Raw genomic sequence first — 19,180 nt, forward strand, 5'->3', positions numbered from 1 at the left:
GATTGTAACAACAGATGCCAGCCTTCTAGGCTGGGGAGCAGTCTGGAATTCCCTGAGAGCTCAGGGATTATGGACTCAGGAGGAGAAACTCCTCCCAATAAATATTCTGGAGTTAAGAGCAATATTCAATGCTCTCCTAGCTTGGCCTCAGTTAGCAACACTGAGGTTCATCAGATTTCAGTCGGACAACATCACGACTGTGGCTTACATCAACCATCAAGGGGGAACCAGAAGTTCCCTAGCGATGTTGGAAGTCTCAAAGATAATTCGCTGGGCAGAGTCTCACTCTTGCCACCTGTCAGCGATCTACATCCCAGGCGTGGAGAACTGGGAGGCGGATTTTCTAAGTCGCCAGACTTTTCATCCGGGGGAGTGGGAGCTTCATCCGGAGGTCTTTGCTCAACTGATTCGTTGTTGGGGCAATCCAGATCTGGATCTCATGGCGTCTCGTCAGAACGCCAAGCTTCCTTGTTACGGATCCAGGTCCAGGGACCCGGGAGCGGTGCTGATAGATGCTCTGACGGCCCCTTGGGTCTTCAACATGGCTTATGTGTTTCCACCATTCCCGATGCTTCCTCATTTGATTGCCAAGATCAAACAGGAGAGAGCTTCGGTGATTCTGATAGCGCCTGCGTGGCCACGCAGGACCTGGTATGCAGACCTAGTGGACATGTCGTCCTGTCCACCGTGGTCTCTGCCTCTGAGACAGGACCTTCTAATTCAGGGTCCTTTCAAACATCAAAATCTAATTTCTCTGAGGCTGACTGCATGAAGATTGAACGCTTGATTCTATCAAAGTGTGGCTTCTCGGAGTCGGTTATTGATACCTTAATACAGGCTAGGAAACCTGTTACCAGAAAAATTTACCATAAGATATGGCGTAAATATTTACATTGGTGCGAATCCAAGAGTTACTCATGGAGTAAGGTTAGGATTCCTAGGATATTGTCCTTTCTACAAGAGGGTTTAGAAAAGGGCTTATCTACTAGTTCGTTAAAGGGACAGATTTCTGCTCTGTCTATTCTTCTACACAAACGTCTGGCTGAAGTTCCAGACGTTCAGGCTTTCTGTCAGGCTTTAACTAGGATTAAGTCTGTTGCTCCGCCGTGGAGCTTAAACTTAGTTCTTAATGTTCTTCAAGGCATTCCATTTGAACCCCTTCATTCCATTGATATCAAGCTGTTATCTTGGAAAGTTCTGTTTTTGATGGCTATTTCCTCGGCTCGAAGAGTCTCTGAGTTATCTGCCTTACATTGTGATTCTCCTTATCTGATTTTTCATTCAGACAAGGTAGTCCTGCGTACTAAACCTGGGTTCTTACCTAAGGTAGTTACTAACAGGAATATCAATCAAGAGATTGTTGTTCCATCTCTGTGTCCTAACCCTTCTTCAAAGAAGGAACAACTTTTGCATAATCTGGACATAGTCCGTGCCCTGAAATTCTATTTGCAGGCAACTAAGGATTTTCGTCAAACTTCCCTGTTTGTCGTTTACTCTGGACAGAGGAGAGGTCAAAAGGCTTCGGCTACCTCTCTCTCTTTTTGACTTCGTAGCATAATACGCTTAGCCTATGAGACTGCTGGACAGCAGCCTCCTGAAAGGATTACAGCTCATTCTACTAGAGCTGTGGCTTCCACCTGGGCCTTTAAAAATGAGGCCTCTGTTGAACAGATTTGCAAGGCTGCGACTTGGTCTTCGCTTCACACTTTTTCAAAATTTTACAAATTTGACACTTTTGCTTCGTCGGAGGCTATTTTTGGGAGAAAGGTACTTCAGGCAGTGGTTCCTTCTGTTTAATGTTCCTGCCTTGTCCCTCCCTTCATCCGTGTACTTTAGCTTTGGTATTGGTATTCCATAAGTAATGGATGACCCGTGGACTGACTACACTTAACAAGAGAAAACATAATTTATGCTTACCTGATAAATTCCTTTCTCCTGTAGTGTAGTCAGTCCACGGCCCGCCCTGTTTTTACGGCAGGTCTAAATTTTAATTAAACTCCAGTCACCACTGTACCCTATGGTTCCTCCTTTCTCGTCTGCTTTGGTCGAATGACTGAGTATGATATGTGAGGGGAGGAGCTATATAGCAGCTCTGCTGGGTAATTCTCTTGCAGTTTCCTGTTAGGAAGAGATATATTCCATAAGTAATGGATGACCCGTGGACTGACTACACTACAGGAGAAAGGATTTTATCAGGTAAGCATAAATTATGTTTTCGGTGGCCATCTAACCGCATGAGGTCTCTGTCTTAAAAGATAATAATACATAGACTTTTAAACATTGTCCAACAACTTGAAATATTGTACCTGATCTCTGTGTCAAATGCCCAGTGCTCCTGTAATGTCATATTTGATTTATATAAATAAAGCTTTGCAAAAAAAAAAAATTAAAATTCCGAGGATACTTTCCTTTCTCCAAGAGGGTTTGGAAAAAGGTTTGTCAGCTAGTTCTCTAAAAGGACAGATATCTGCTCTGTCTGTTTTGTTGCACAAACGTCTGGCAGCAGTGCCAGATATACAGGCGTTTGTACAGGCTTTAGTCAGAATCAAGCCTGTCTACAGACCTTTGACTCCTCCTTGGAGTCTAAATTTAGTTCTTTCAGTTCTTCAAGGGGTTCCGTTTGAACCTTTGCATTCCATAGATATTAAGTTACTATCTTGGAAAGTTCTGTTTTTAGTTGCTATTTCTTCTGCTAGAAGAGTTTCTGAATTATCTGCTTTACAGTGTACTCCTCCCTATCTGGTATTTCATGCAGATAAGGTAGTTTTACGTACCAAACCTGGTTTTCTTCCAAAAGTAGTTTCCAACAGGAATATTAACCAGGAAATAGTTGTTCCTTCCCTATGTCCGAATCCAGTTTCGAAGAAGGAACGTTTGTTACACAACCTAGATGTGGTCCGTGCTTTGAAATTCTATTTAGAAGCAACAAAGGATTTCAGGCAAACTTCATCCTTGTTTGTCGTGTATTCTGGTAAGAGGAGAGGGCAGAAAGCTACTGCTACCTCTTTCTTTTTGGCTGAAAAGCATCATCCGATTGGCTTATGAGACTGCCGGACGCCAGCCTCCTGAACGAATTACAGCTCATTCTACTAGAGCTGTGGCTTCCACATGGGCCTTCAAGAACGAGGCTTCTGTTGATCAGATCTGTAAGGCAGCGACTTGATCTTCTCTGCATACTTTTGCCAAATTTTACAAATTCAATACTTATGCTTCTTCGTAGGCTGTTTTTGGGAGAAAGGTTTTGCAAGCCGTGGTGCCTTCTGTTTAGGTAACCTGATTTGCTCCCTCCCTTCATCCGTGTCCTAAAGCTTTGGTATTGGTTCCCACAAGTAAGGATGAAGCCGTGGACCGGACACACCTATGTTGGAGAAAACAGAATTTATGTTTACCTGATAAATTTCTTTCTCCAACAGTGTGTCCGGTCCACGGCCCGCCCTGGTTTTTAATCAGGTTTGAAAAATGTCTTTCTTTATACACTACAGTCACCACGGCACCCTATAGTTTCTCCTTTTTCTCCTAACCGTCGGTCGAATGACTGGGGGGCAGAGCCAGAGGAGGGGCTATGTGGACAGCTCTTGCTGGGTGCTCTCTTTGCCATTTCCTGTAGGGGAAGAGAATATCCCACAAGTAAGGATGAAGCCGTGGACCGGACACACCGTTGGAGAAAGAAATTTATCAGGTAAACATAAATTCTGTTTTTCAGCGGAATTGGCTGTCTTTATTTTATCCCTCCCTCTCTAGTGACTCTTGCGTGGAAGTTCCACATCTTTGGTATCTGCTATCCCATACGTCACTAGCTCATGGACTCTTGCCAGTTACATGAAAGAAAACATAATTTATGTAAGAACTTACCTGATGAATTCATTTCTTTCATATTGGCAAGAGTCCATGAGGCCCACCCTTTTTTGTGGTGGTTATGATTTTTTTGTATAAAGCACAATTATTCCAATTCCTTGTTTGATGCTTTCACTCCTTTCTTATCACCCCACTTCTTGGCTATTCATTAAACTGAATTGTGGGTGTGGTGAGGGGTGTATTTATAGGCATTTTGAGGTTTGGGAAACTTTGCCCTTCCTGGTAGGAATGTATGGTAGGAATGTATATCCCATACATCACTAGCTCATGGACTCTTGCCAATATGAAAGTAATTAATTTATCAGGCAAGTTCTTACATAAATTATGTTTTTTTCTCTATCCTTATTCCTCGGCTGAATGGGGATTATGAGAAGTGTGAGGGATTCTTAAGCTTTGCTGGGGTGTCTTTGCCTCCTCCTGGTGGCCAGGAGTGTAATTTCCCTACAGTAATTGAATGGAATTGTGGACTCTCCATGCCAGGAAAGAAAATCATTTTCTCAGTTAAGCATAAATTATGTTTATATTGTGCATATGTTTGTATGCTCTCTACACCTATTCAAGCATCACACATATTTCAAGTGTTTGCTTTGTTTTTATTTCATTGATCTTCCTTCATCTGTGTGGGTGAGCAACCATTTAACTTCCTATTTAGAATAACATAGATTTCATGTTCCTTCTGTATGAATCTAAAGAAAAGGTTTAATGGTATATAAAAATGCTGTTTTGTTATTTGTCAAATAATTGTCTTATTGGTTAGAATATTCTTTATTGTAGCATGCCAATTTATGAATAAAACTGATTAAATTTTTCTTTATTTTAGGCTTTGCTGGAGCAAGATATTTTCCACCGCTCATTGATAGCCTGCTGTCTGGAAATTGTGCTTTTTGCATATAGCTCTCCACGTGTCTTTCCATGGACAATTGACATTCTCAAACTGAGTCCATTTTATTTCTACAAGGTAAAGGCTTTAGCGTTCACTTCATTCACAATACCGTGGATTGTTAGCCGTAAATTAGTTAGAATTGAGGATTGAGTTCAAAATGATTTAAATATACAATTTAAATAGCTAGTCAGTAAGACCCATTTTAATTTAATTAAATCATGGTTTTCATTTTTAGAATAATAACTTTTCAGATTATTTTTCTGGTTATATTGATAGATCATTGAAATTAATGAAATTATTGGGAGGTGAACTAACTCTAGTTTAATCGTTCATATTTGCTGTACTTTATCGGGAGAGAATGATGATGATTACCTTACTAACAACAATTTCAATGGTTTTACGTAACTAAAGAAAAGTAACCGTTACCTTAATAATATTTTAAATAGTTTTATTTAACTAAAACAATAACATTTATTTTTTAATGCTTGCTCCTTCCACCTCACACTTAGGTCCTTGTGCAGGTTTTTTCCACTCAAAACAATCTTCTATTCAGTGAGCTTTTTGAAATTTATTATTGGTTGATTCTGTGTACATAGATTTGTAGGGGAGCAATGGCATTTAAGAGACAGTAAAGTAAAAATTTAGACTTTCATGATTCAGAAAGAACATGCAATTTTTAAAATTTTCCATTTTTCTTATCTAATTTGCTCCTTTTTCTTGGCATCCATTGTGAAAAGCCTTCATAGGTTGGCTCTGAAGCAATGCACTACTTTGAGCTAGCTGCTTGTCACTGTCTCACCCAATGTGTTCAGCTAGGCCCAGTAGAGAATTGCTCTCCAACAAAGGTTACCAAGTGAATGAAGCACAATTTCATAAGAGGTAAATCTGAAATCTGAACATTATATGCTCTATCTGAAACCCAAAAGTTTTATTTCTTTCCAATGGAATGGAGAGTCCACGATTCCATTCCAATTACTAGTGGGAATTCAACTCCTGGCCAGCAGGAGGAGCCAAAGAACACCCCACCCAAAGCTGTTAAGTGTCACTCCCATTACCCATAATCCCCAGTCATTCTTTGCCTCATACAACGGGAGTATGTGCGAAGATGGTGTGTAAAGAATTTAATCCTTTAATGGGTACTTTTCCCTGCAAGCAAGGGTTGGGGCTATGCTGTGTCCATGGAATTTTCTTTAGTAAGAGTAATGGTAGCTAATAGGAGTTGTAGGTTGGTGAGGTAGTCCTTACTTTAAATCCAATAATATATGCTACCCCTTATATAGAAATCCAGGGTTGGTTTCTCTGTTTTTCTTGTATCTTCAGGTCCCTGTTAGCGGTCGTATGAGGCTCACAGACCTGGAGCTGCTGTGACTTCCACAGCAGAAAAACCCTGGAGGATAAGTCCTTTTTTATTTACTTCATAAAGATAGGAGTTTTTATCTCAGAAAGGACTGCAATATTATTTAGGGACCTAGTGGGACTTGCTACGCTAAGAAAGGGTTTGTATTTTCTTTATCAGCTGTTATCTGTCTTTGCCAGGGTCAGGTATTTTGCGGCTTTCTTGCCGGGCAATTCTACTGATAGCCCAGGCTGTATGTGTGTGGGGACCATGTTTCAGGGCAACTTTTTTCTTCTTCTCAATATAAGTCCATGGCATCATTCCTTACTGTTGGGAAATACTGAACCTGGCCACCAGGTGGAGGCAGACACACCCCAGCCAAAGGCTTAAATACTCCCCCCTACTTCCCTCATATCCCAGTCATTCTTTGCCTTTCATCACAGGAGGTTGGCAGAGAAGTGTCAGAAGATTCAAAGTAGTTCCTTATGAAGGGTATCTACCCTTCGAAATGGGACTGGAGTTTTAAGTAGTCTTGTCAGCCTCTCAGTGAGGGCATTGGCAAATGTAAGGGTCTGGAGATGCAGGGAGAGTCTTTCTGCGAACCCATCCAGACTTATATTAACAGCTCCTAAGCAATCGGTGTCCACGAGTTTCGCTGCCTGCTTTCATCACTCAAGTCCATGTCAGGAGCGATGCTACAAGACTGTCAAACTTGAAAGGCTGCGTTTCTGTTCCACGGCATAGATTCCGGTAAGATTGTTAGGTTTTTTTTACACATATGATAATGCAAGAAGACAGGGTCACAGTGTGGCTCCTTTTATTAGTATGGAATCAAGGGCTAATATCTCCGGAGGGGAATTTTTGAACAGGGGGGGGATTAATCTCATAAGTTTATTTGATTATGCTGCGACATGTGAGGTGAGCCTCAGGTAGATGTTGGAACGTACAGGATTTCTCCAACATAGGTGTGTCCGGTCCACGGCGTCATCCTTACTTGTGGGATATTCTCTTCCCCAACAGGAAATGGCAAAGAGCCCAGCAAAGCTGGTCACATGATCCCTCCTAGGCTCCGCCTACCCCAGTCATTCTCTTTGCCGTTGTACAGGCAACATCTCCACGGAGATGGCTTAGAGTTTTTTAGTGTTTAACTGTAGTTTTTATTATTCAATCAAGAGTTTGTTATTTTGAAATAGTGCTGGTATGTACTATTTACTCAGAAACAGAAAAGAGATGAAGATTTCTGTTTGTATGAGGAAAATGATTTTAGCAACCGTCACTAAAATCCATGGCTGTTCCACACAGGACTGTTGAGAGCAATTAACTTCAGTTGGGGGAACAGTGAGCAGTCTCTTGCTGCTTGAGGTATGACACATTCTAACAAGACGATGTAATGCTGGAAGCTGTCATTTTCCCTCTGGGATCCGGTAAGCCATGTTTATTACGATTGTAAATAAGGGCTTCAAAAAGGGCTTATTTAGACTGTAGACTTTTTTTGGGCTAAATCGATTGATTATTAACACATATTTAGCCTTGAGGAATCATTTTATCTGGGTATTTTGATATAATAATATCGGCAGGCACTGTTTTAGACACCTTATTCTTTAGGGGCTTTCCCAAAGCATAGGCAGAGCCTCATTTTCGCGCCGGTGTTGCGCACTTGTTTTTGAGAGGCATGGCATGCAGTCGCATGTGAGAGGAGCTCTGATACTTAGAAAAGACTTTCTGAAGGCGTCATTTGGTATCGTATTCCCCTTGGGGCTTGGTTGGGTCTCAGCAAAGCAGATACCAGGGACTGTAAAGGGGTTAAGGTTCAAAACGGCTCCGGTTCCGTTATTTTAAGGGTTAAAGCTTCCAAATTTGGTGTGCAATACTTTTAAGGCTTTAAGACACTGTGGTGAAAATTTGGTGAATTTTGAACAATTCCTTCATGTTTTTTCGCATTTGCAGTAATAAAGTGTGTTCAGTTTAAAATTTAAAGTGACAGTAACGGTTTTATTTTAAAACGTTTTTTGTACTTGTTATCAAGTTTATGCCTGTTTAACATGTCTGAACTACCAGATAGACTGTGTTCTGAATGTGGGGAAGCCAGAATTCCTATTCATTTAAATAAATGTGATTTATGTGACAATGACAATGATGCCCAAGATGATTCCTCAAGTGAGGGGAGTAAGCATGGTACTGCATCATTCCCTCCTTCGTCTACACGAGTCTTGCCCACTCAGGAGGCCCCTAGTACATCTAGCGCGCCAATACTCCTTACTATGCAACAATTAACGGCTGTAATGGATAATTCTGTCAAAAACATTTTAGCCAAAATGAACACTTATCAGCGTAAACGCGACTGCTCTGTTTTAGATACTGAAGAGCATGACGACGCTGATATTAATATTTCTGAAGGGCCCCTAACTCAGTCTGATGGGGCCAGGGAGGTTTTGTCTGAGGGAGAAATTACTGATTCAGGGAACATTTCTCAACAAGCTGAACCTGATGTGATTGCATTTAAATTTAAGTTGGAACATCTCCGCATTCTGCTTAAGGAGGTATTATCCACTCTGGATGATTGTGACAAGTTGGTCATCCCAGAGAAACTATGTAAAATGGACAAGTTCCTAGAGGTGCCGGGGCTCCCAGAAGCTTTTCCTATACCCAAGCGGGTGGCGGACATTGTTAATAAAGAATGGGAAAGGCCCGGTATTCCTTTCGTCCCTCCCCCCATATTTAAAAAATTGTTTCCTATGGTCGACCCCAGAAAGGACTTATGGCAGACAGTCCCCAAGGTCGAGGGAGCGGTTTCCACTTTAAACAAACGCACCACTATACCCATAGAGGATAGTTGTGCTTTCAAAGATCCTATGGATAAAAAATTAGAAGGTTTGCTTAAAAAGATGTTTGTTCAGCAGGGTTACCTTCTACAACCAATTTCATGCATTGTCCCTGTCGCTACAGCCGCATGTTTCTGGTTCGATGAGCTGATAAAGGCGGTCGACAGTGATTCTCCTCCTTATGAGGAGATTATGGACAGAATCAATGCTCTCAAATTGGCTAATTCTTTCACCCTAGACGCCACTTTGCAATTGGCTAGGTTAGAGGCTAAGAATTCTGGGTTTGCTATTGTGGCGCGCAGAGCGCTTTGGTTGAAATCTTGGTCGGCTGATGCGTCTTCCAAGAACAAGCTACTTAACATTCCTTTCAAGGGGAAAACGCTGTTTGGCCCTGACTTGAAAGAGATTATCTCGGATATCACTGGGGGTAAGGGCCACGCCCTTCCTCAGGATCGGCCTTTCAAGGCAAAAAATAAACCTAATTTTCGTCCCTTTCGTAGAAACGGACCAGCCCAAAGTGCTACGTCCTCTAAGCAAGAGGGTAATACTTCTCAAGCCAAGCCAGCTTGGAGACCAATGCAAGGCTGGAACAAGGGAAAGCAGGCCAAGAAACCTGCCACTGCTACCAAGACAGCATGAAATGTTGGCCCCCGATCCGGGACCGGATCTGGTGGGGGGCAGACTCTCTCTCTTCGCTCAGGCTTGGGCAAGAGATGTTCTGGATCCTTGGGCGCTAGAAATAGTCTCCCAAGGTTATCTTCTGGAATTCAAGGGACTTCCCCCAAGGGGGAGGTTCCACAGGTCTCAGTTGTCTTCAGACCACATAAAAAGACAGGCATTCTTACATTGTGTAGAAGACCTGTTAAAAATGGGAGTGATTCGTCCCGTTCCATTAAGAGAACAAGGGATGGGGTTCTACTCCAATCTGTTTATAGTTCCCAAAAAAGAGGGAACGTTCAGACCAATCTTAGATCTCAAGATCTTAAACAAGTTTCTCAAGGTTCCATCGTTCAAGATGGAAACCATTCGAACTATTCTTCCTTCCATCCAGGAAGGTCAATTCATGACCACGGTGGATTTAAAGGATGCGTATCTACATATTCCTATCCACAAGGAACATCATCGGTTCCTGAGGTTCGCATTCCTGGACAAACATTACCAGTTCGTGGCGCTTCCTTTCGGATTAGCCACTGCTCCAAGGATTTTCACAAAGGTACTAGGGTCCCTTCTAGCTGTGCTAAGACCAAGGGGCATTGCTGTAGTACCTTACTTGGACGACATTCTGATTCAAGCGTCGTCCCTTCCTCTAGCAAAGGCTCACACGGACATTGTCCTGGCCTTTCTCAGATCTCACGGATGGAAAGTGAACGTGGAAAAGAGTTCTCTATCTCCGTCAACAAGGGTTCCCTTCTTGGGAACAATAATAGACTCCTTAGAAATGAGGATTTTTCTGACAGAGGCCAGAAAAACAAAACTTCTAGACTCTTGTCGGATACTTCATTCCGTTCCTCTTCCTTCCATAGCTCAGTGCATGGAAGTGATCGGGTTGATGGTAGCGGCAATGGACATAGTTCCTTTTGCACGCATTCATCTAAGACCATTACAACTGTGCATGCTCAGTCAGTGGAATGGGGACTATACAGACTTGTCTCCGAAGATACAAGTAAATCAGAGGACCAGAGACTCACTCCGTTGGTGGCTGTCCCTGGACAACCTGTCACGAGGGATGACATTCCGCAGACCAGAGTGGGTCATTGTCACGACCGACGCCAGTCTGATGGGCTGGGGCGCGGTCTGGGGATCCCTGAAAGCTCAGGGTCTTTGGTCTCGGGAAGAATCTCTTCTACCGATAAATATTCTGGAACTGAGAGCGATATTCAATGCTCTCAAGGCTTGGCCTCAGCTAGCGAGGGCCAAGTTCATACGGTTTCAATCAGACAACATGACAACTGTTGCGTACATCAACCATCAGGGGGGAACAAGGAGTTCCCTGGCGATGGAAGAAGTGACCAAAATCATTCTATGGGCGGAGTCTCACTCCTGCCACCTGTCTGCTATCCACATCCCAGGAGTGGAAAATTGGGAGGCGGATTTTCTGAGTCGTCAGACATTGCATCCGGGGGAGTGGGAACTCCATCCGGAAATCTTTGCCCAAGTCACTCAGCTGTGGGGCATTCCAGACATGGATCTGATGGCCTCTCGTCAGAACTTCAAAGTTCCTTGCTACGGGTCCAGATCCAGGGATCCCAAGGCGGCTCTAGTGGATGCACTAGTAGCACCTTGGACCTTCAAACTAGCTTATGTGTTCCCGCCGTTTCCTCTCATCCCCAGGCTGGTAGCCAGGATCAATCAGGAGAGGGCGTCGGTGATCTTGATAGCTCCTGCGTGGCCACGCAGGACTTGGTACGCAGATCTGGTGAATATGTCATCGGCTCCTCCTTGGAAGCTACCTTTGAGACGAGACCTTCTTGTTCAGGGTCCGTTCGAACATCCGAATCTGGTTTCACTCCAGCTGACTGCTTGGAGATTGAACGCTTGATCTTATCGAAGCGAGGATTCTCAGATTCTGTTATCGATACTCTTGTTCAGGCCAGAAAGCCTGTAACTAGAAAGATTTACCACAAAATTTGGAAAAAATATATCTGTTGGTGTGAATCTAAAGGATTCCCTTGGGACAAGGTTAAGATTCCTAGGATTCTATCCTTCCTTCAAGAAGGATTGGAAAAAGGATTATCTGCAAGTTCCCTGAAGGGACAGATTTCTGCCTTGTCTGTGTTACTTCACAAAAAGCTGGCCGCTGTGCCAGATGTTCAAGCCTTTGTTCAGGCTCTGGTTAGAATTAAGCCTGTTTACAAACCTTTGACTCCTCCTTGGAGTCTCAATTTAGTTCTTTCAGTTCTTCAGGGGGTTCCGTTTGAACCCTTGCATTCCGTTGATATTAAGTTATTATCTTGGAAAGTTTTGTTTTTAGTTGCAGAAGAGTTTCAGAATTATCTGCTCTGCAGTGTTCTCCTCCTTATCTGGTGTTCCATGCAGATAAGGTGGTTTTACGTACTAAACCTGGTTTTCTTCCAAAAGTTGTTTCTAACAAAAACATTAACCAGGAGATTATCGTACCTTCTCTGTGTCCGAAACCAGTTTCAAAGAAGGAACGTTTGTTGCACAATTTGGATGTTGTTCGCGCTCTAAAATTCTATTTAGATGCTACAAAGGATTTTAGACAAACATCTTCCTTGTTTGTTGTTTATTCCGGTAAAAGGAGAGGTCAAAAAGCAACTTCTACCTCTCTCTCTTTTTGGATTAAAAGCATCATTAGATTGGCTTACGAGACTGCCGGACGGCAGCCTCCGGAAAGAATCACAGCTCATTCCACTAGGGCTGTGGCTTCCACATGGGCCTTCAAGAACGAGGCTTCTGTTGATCAGATATGTAGGGCAGCGACTTGGTCTTCACTGCACACTTTTACCAAATTTTACAAGTTTGATACTTTTGCTTCTTCTGAGGCTATTTTTGGGAGAAAGGTTTTGCAAGCCGTGGTGCCTTCCATTTAGGTGACCTGATTTGCTCCCTCCCTTCATCCGTGTCCTAAAGCTTTGGTATTGGTTCCCACAAGTAAGGATGACGCCGTGGACCGGACACACCTATGTTGGAGAAAACAGAATTTATGTTTACCTGATAAATTACTTTCTCCAACGGTGTGTCCGGTCCACGGCCCGCCCTGGTTTTTTTAATCAGGTCTGATAATTTATTTTCTTTAACTACAGTCACCACGGTACCATATGGTTTCTCCTATGCAAGTATTCCTCCTTAACGACGGTCGAATGACTGGGGTAGGCGGAGCCTAGGAGGGATCATGTGACCAGCTTTGCTGGGCTCTTTGCCATTTCCTGTTGGGGAAGAGAATATCCCACAAGTAAGGATGACGCCGTGGACCGGACACACCGTTGGAGAAAGTAATTTATCAGGTAAACATAAATTCTGTTTTTTTACTTTTGTTTTTGGAAGCTGCACAGCCTGAAAGGCTTGGCACGCTTTTTTACTATTATAGCAAGGACGGGCCTGCATTGCGCACCATGTGACTGACCGTGCAGTTTACCGGAGAAGAAGCTGTTTCTCTGTTTGGCCTCGGTCATAGGAGGTGTTGAGTGCCCCAGCCATTGAGTGTATAAAGGTGCCATTTTTTCTTATTAATCAATCGTTTTTTTATAAGCGCATGCTATCGAGAATTCGGATGCATTAGAGGGTACTCCCTCTTTACCAATAACTGTCTATATTGTGAGGAGGCCACGGTATTACCCGCCTGCTCAATTATGTTCCACATGCCTTGATAAAGCAATAATGTCAAAGAAGGTTAATATGTTTGATACCACTGAGCCGTCCACCTCTGAGGAGTCTCTGTCCCATGAAGTGCGCGCACCCTGCAGTCATCTCGTAATACACATGCAGCTTCCCGTAGCACTCCTAAACCTCCATCTGGAGAGGCCCTTTTACTGCCAGACTTTACTGAGCAGTTACAATCAACCGAGTCTGCGGCTTTTAGTGCTTTACCTCGCCCTGCTAAGCGCAAGCGAAAGGTCAAATATTGCTATCCTTCCCAGGGGTCATCTACTAGCTTATTGGATTTATCAGATACAAGATTATCCGATGATGAAGACACCTCTGATACTTCAGAGGGTGCTCTTTCTGGGTCGGAATCTACTGCCTCTAAGCATCCAGTTGCGGAGGAAACAGACTTAAGATTTTGGATTGAACATTTATGCTTTCTGCTACATTAGAGGTTCCAGAGCCCAATTTGCCTGAGGATCCTTTGATTCCTGAATTTGGTCTATGAGGACAGGGTTGTACCACAAGCTTTCCTGGTTCCCGTAAAGATGGCGAACATTATTAAGAATAATGGGAAAAATTGGTTCTTCATTTTCCCCTTCTTTCTTTAAAAAATTGTTCCCGGACTCTCATTTGGAGTTGTGGGGTTCCATCCCCAAGGTGGATGGCACTATCTCCACGGTAGCTAAACACACTACTATCCCGCTTGAGAATAGTTGGTCATTTAAAGAGCCCATGGATAAGAAGATAGAAACTCTGTTAAGAAAGATGTTTCAACATATGGATATTTGTTTCAACCAGCAGCGTCTGTTGCTGCGGTTGCTGGATCAGCTACATACTGGTGCGACTCTTTATCTGACTTGATCGAGGTGGAGGGTTCCCTCAACGTCATCAAGGAAAGAATTAAGGCCTTAAGGATGGCTAAGTCTTTTATTTGTGATGGAAATTATTCGTCTGAATGCCAAGGCTTCAGGTTTTTCTGTTCAAGCCCATTGGGCACTCTGGCTGAAGTCCTGGTCTGCAGACATTACTTCGAAGTCGAGACTTCTTTCCCTCACATTTAAGGGAAAGATTCTATCTGGTCCAGGCCTGGACTAAATTATTTCCACGGTTGCTGGAGCCAAAGGTGCCTTTTTACCGCAGGATAAGAACAAGCCTAAGGGACAAGGTCCTAATTTCTTTCTGACACGATGAGTCCACGGATCATCTAATTACTATTGGGAATATCACTCCTGCCCAGCAGGAGGCGGCATAGAGCACCACAGCAAAGCTGTTAAATATCACCTCCCTACCCTCCAACCCCAGTCATTCTCTTTGCCTACGTTAGAGCAAGGAAGTAGTAAAGTTAGGTGTTAGGAAAAGATTCTTTGCGCAAGATTTTATTATTTTTTTAGCAGTGGAAGATTGTGCTGTTTTTTTCTAGGGTGTAGCCATAGTCCATATCAGTCTCTTCAGTAGAGCAGTGGTGACTTTCAAGCAATGGGAACTTGTGGGGTACAATCCTCACTGCGCCTCCCATATATTTATGCTACCCTAACCGTGCAAGCCTGAGTAAGATTACTCAGTCTTTGTTTCTATCCACAGGTCCATGTGAGGGAACTGGCCTCTCAAACCTAGTGAACTGCCGTGCTGCCGGGCAGCAGTCTTTAGGTAAGTGCTAACTTTAATTTTTTCTGGTACACACATACAGAGAAAATAGATAGCACTTTCACATTCATAAAATTGACGGACAAGTCACATTCACCTATGATAGGGGAATGTTTATTAAGGGCAGCAGAGCAGGCAATGGGGACAAGGAGAAATCTGGCTCAGTGATGGTGGTGTATTTTTTACTTTACTCCCGACGGCTGTGATAATACATTTAGCCGATCAGGAGTTTCAGGTGGTTATGCCCACAATGGGCGGAGTTAGATACGGCGGCAGGTCCTATTGCGCACCTTTTTTCTTCTGTTATGTGTGATCAGTCCACGGGTCATCATTACTTCTGGGACATAACTCCTCCCCAACAGGAAATGCAAGAGGATTCACCCAGCAGAGCTGCATATAGCTCCTCCCCTCTACGTCAGTCCCAGTCATTCTCTTGCACCCAACGACTAGATAGGATGTGTGAGAGGACTATGGTGATTATACTTAGTTTTTATGACTTCAATCAAAAGTTTGTTATTTTAAAATAGCACCGGAGCGTGTTATTACTTCTCTGGCAGAGTTTGAGGAAGAATCTGACAGAGATTTTTTACTATGATTTTAACCGGAGTCGTTAAGATCATATTGCTGTTCTCGACCATCTGAGGGAGGTAAAGGCTTCAGATCAGGGGACAGCGGGCAGATGAATCTGCATTGAGGTATGTGGCAGTTTTTATTTTCTGAATGGAATTGATGAGAAAAGCCTGCCATACCGTTAAAATGACATGTATGTATACACTTCAGTATTCTGGGGATGGTATTTCACCGGAACTACTGTGTTAAAGGTCACTAATCCTTTTAATAACTATTCTCATGTTAAACGTTTTTGCTGGAATGTAGAATCGTTTACATTGCTGAGGTACTGTGTGAATAAATATTTGGGCATTATTTTCCACTTGGCAGTTTTTTGCTTTAATTGTGACAGTTTCGTTTCTCTTCACTGCTGTGTGGGAGAGGGAGGGGCCGTTTTTGGCGCTCTTTGCTACGCATCAAAAAATTCCAGTCAGCTACTTTTATATTTCCTGCATGATCCGGTTCATCTCTGACAGATCTCAGGGGTCTTCAAACTTCTTTGAAGGGAGGTAAATTCTCTCAGCAGAGCTGTGAGAATTCTTATAGTGACTGTGTATAAAAAACGTTGTTTTGTTTTCTTATGTACAAATTTAATTAGTGTTGTTTTTTACTAATGGGAACAAACCTTTGCTAAAAGTTGTGTTGTTTTAAAGTTTGATGCAATAACTGTTTTTCAGTTCATTATTTCAACTGTCATTTAATCGTTAGTACCTCTTTGAGGCACAGTGCGTTTTTTTGCTAAAAAAGATTATAACCAAGTTGTAAGTTTTTTTGCTAGTGTGTTAAACATGTCTGACTCAGAGGAAGATATCTGTGTCATTTGTTCCAATGCCAAGGTGGAGCCCAATAGAAATTTATGTACTAACTGTATTGATGCTACTTTAAATAAAAGTCAATCTGTACAATGTGAACAAGTTTCACCAAACAGCGAGGGGAGAGTTATGCCGACTAACTCGCCTCACGCGACAGTACCTGCATCTCCCGCCCGGGAGGTGCGTGATATTTTGGCGCCTAGTACATCTGGGCGGCCATTACAGATAACATTACAAGATATGGCTACTGTTATGACTGAAGTTTTGTCTAAATTACCTGAACTAAGAGGCAAGCGTGATCACTCTGGGGTGAGAACAGAGTGCGCTGACAATGCTAGGGCCATGTCTGATACTGCGTCACAGCTCGCAGAGCATGAGGACGGAGAGCTTCATTCTGTGGGTGACGGTTCTGATCCAAACAGATTGGACTCAGATATTTCAAATTTTAAATTTAAATTGGAGAACCTCCGTGTACTACTAGGGGAGGTCTTAGCAGCTCTCAACGATTGTAACACTGTTGCAATACCAGAGAAACTGTGTAGGTTGGATAAATACTTTGCGGTACCGGCGAGTACTGACGTTTTTCCTATACCTAAGAGACTAACTGAAATTGTTACTAAGGAGTGGGATAGACCCGGTGTGCCGTTCTCACCCCCTCCAATATTTAGAAAGATGTTTCCAATAGACGCCACCACTCGGGACTTATGGCAAACGGTCCCCAAGGTGGAGGGAGCAGTTTCTACTTTAGCTAAGCGTACCACTATCCCGGTGGAGGATAGCTGTGCTTTCTCAGATCCAATGGATAAAAAATTAGAGGGTTACCTTAAGAAAATGTTTGTTCAACAAGGTTTTATATTACAACCCCTTGCATGTATCGCGCCGATTACGGCTGCGGCAGCTTTTTGGATTGAGTCGCTTGAAGAGAACCTTAGTTCCTCTACGCTAGACGACATTACGGACAGGCTTAGAGTCCTTAAACTAGCTAATTCTTTCATTTCGGAGGCCGTAGTACATTTAACCAAACTTACGGCTAAGAACTCAGGATTCGCCATACAGGCACGCAGGGCACTGTGGCTAAAATCCTGGTCAGCTGATGTTACTTCTAAGTCCAAATTACTTAATATACCTTTCAAGGGGCAGTCCTTATTCGGGCCCGGTTTGAAAGAAATTATCGCTGACATTACGGGAGGTAAGGGCCACGCCCTACCTCAAGACAAGGCCAAAGCTAAGGCTAGACAGTCTAATTTTCGTCCCTTTCGGAATTTCAAAACAGGAGCAGCATCAACCTCCACTGCACCAAAACAGGAAGGAGCTGTTGCTCGTTACAGGCAAGGCTGGAAGCCTAACCAGTCCTGGAACAAAAGCAAGCAGGCCAGGAAACCTGCTGCTGCCCCAAAGACAGCATGAACCGAGAGCCCCCGATCCGGGACCGGATCTAGTAGGGGGCAGACTCTCTCTCTTCGCCCAGGCCTGGGCAAGAGATGTTCAGGATCCCTGGGCACTAGAGATCATATCTCAGGGATACCTTCTAGACTTCAAATTATCTCCCCCAAGAGGGAGATTTCATCTGTCAAGGTTGTCAACAAACCAGATAAAGAAGGAAGCGTTTCTACGCTGCGTACAAGATCTGTTAACAATGGGAGTGATCCATCCGGTTCCGTGGTCGGAACAAGGACAAGGGTTCTACTCAAACCTGTTTGTGGTTCCCAAAAAAGAGGGAACTTTCAGGCCAATCTTAGATTTAAAGACTCTAAACAAATTCCTAAGAGTTCCATCGTTCAAAATGGAAACTATTCGGACAATCTTACCCATGATCCAAGAGGGTCAGTACATGACCACAGTGGATTTAAAGGATGCTTACCTTCACATACCGATCCACAAAGATCATCACCGGTATCTAAGGTTTGCCTTCTTAGACAGGCACTACCAATTTGTAGCTCTTCCATTCGGATTGGCTACGGCTCCAAGAATCTTCACAAAGGTTCTGGGTGCCCTTCTAGCGGTACTAAGACCGCGAGGGATTTCGGTAGCTCCGTACCTAGACGACATTCTAATACAAGCTTCAAGCTTTCAAACTGCCAAGTCTCATACAGAGTTAGTTCTGGCATTTCTAAGGTCGCATGGATGGAAAGTGAACGAAAAGAAGAGTTCTCTCTTTCCTCTCACAAGAGTTCCATTCTTGGGGACTCTTATAGATTCTGTAGAAATGAAGATTTACCTGACAGAAGACAGGTTAACAAAACTTCAAAATGCATGCCGCGTCCTTCATTCCATTCAACACCCGTCAGTAGCTCAATGCATGGAGGTGATCGGCTTAATGGTAGCGGCAATGGACATAGTACCTTTTGCACGCCTACACCTCAGACCGCTGCAATTATGCATGCTAAGTCAGTGGAATGGGGATTACTCAGATTTGTCCCCTACTCTGAATCTGAATCAAGAGACCAGAAATTCTCTTCTATGGTGGCTTCATCGGCCACACCTGTCCAGGGGGATGCCATTCAGCAGGCCAGACTGGACAATTGTAACAACAGACGCCAGCCTACTAGGTTGGGGCGCTGTCTGGAATTCTCTGAAGGCTCAGGGACTATGGAATCAGGAGGAGAGTCTCCTTCCAATAAACATTCTGGAATTGAGAGCAGTTCTCAATGCCCTTCTGGCTTGGCCCCAGTTAATAACTCGGGGGTTCATCAGGTTTCAGTCGGACAACATCACGACTGTAGCTTACATCAACCATCAGGGAGGGACAAGAAGCTCCCTAGCAATGATGGAAGTATCAAAGATAATTCGCTGGGCAGAGTCTCACTCTTGCCACCTGTCAGCAATCCACATCCCGGGAGTGGAGAACTGGGAGGCGGATTTCTTGAGTCGCCAGACTCTTCATCCGGGGGAG

The 19,180-nt window shown here is 43.5% G+C and overlaps 1 protein-coding gene across 1 annotated transcript in view; it reads left to right on the plus strand.

Moving 5' to 3' along the window:
* Positions 1 to 4,212: 4,212 nt before the first annotated feature.
* Positions 4,213 to 19,180, plus strand: part of LOC128661728 (retinoblastoma-like protein 1) — a 387,986-nt gene continuing 373,018 nt past the window's right edge. Inside the window, exons 1-2 of the mRNA XM_053715950.1 lie at positions 4,213 to 4,230; positions 4,676 to 4,813. Coding sequence (XP_053571925.1) covers positions 4,213 to 4,230; positions 4,676 to 4,813 — 156 coding nt within the window. The remainder of the gene's footprint in view (positions 4,231 to 4,675; positions 4,814 to 19,180) is intronic.

Source organism: Bombina bombina, chromosome 1 (assembly GCF_027579735.1).
Source record: "Bombina bombina isolate aBomBom1 chromosome 1, aBomBom1.pri, whole genome shotgun sequence".
NCBI classification, from domain to species: domain Eukaryota; kingdom Metazoa; phylum Chordata; class Amphibia; order Anura; family Bombinatoridae; genus Bombina; species Bombina bombina.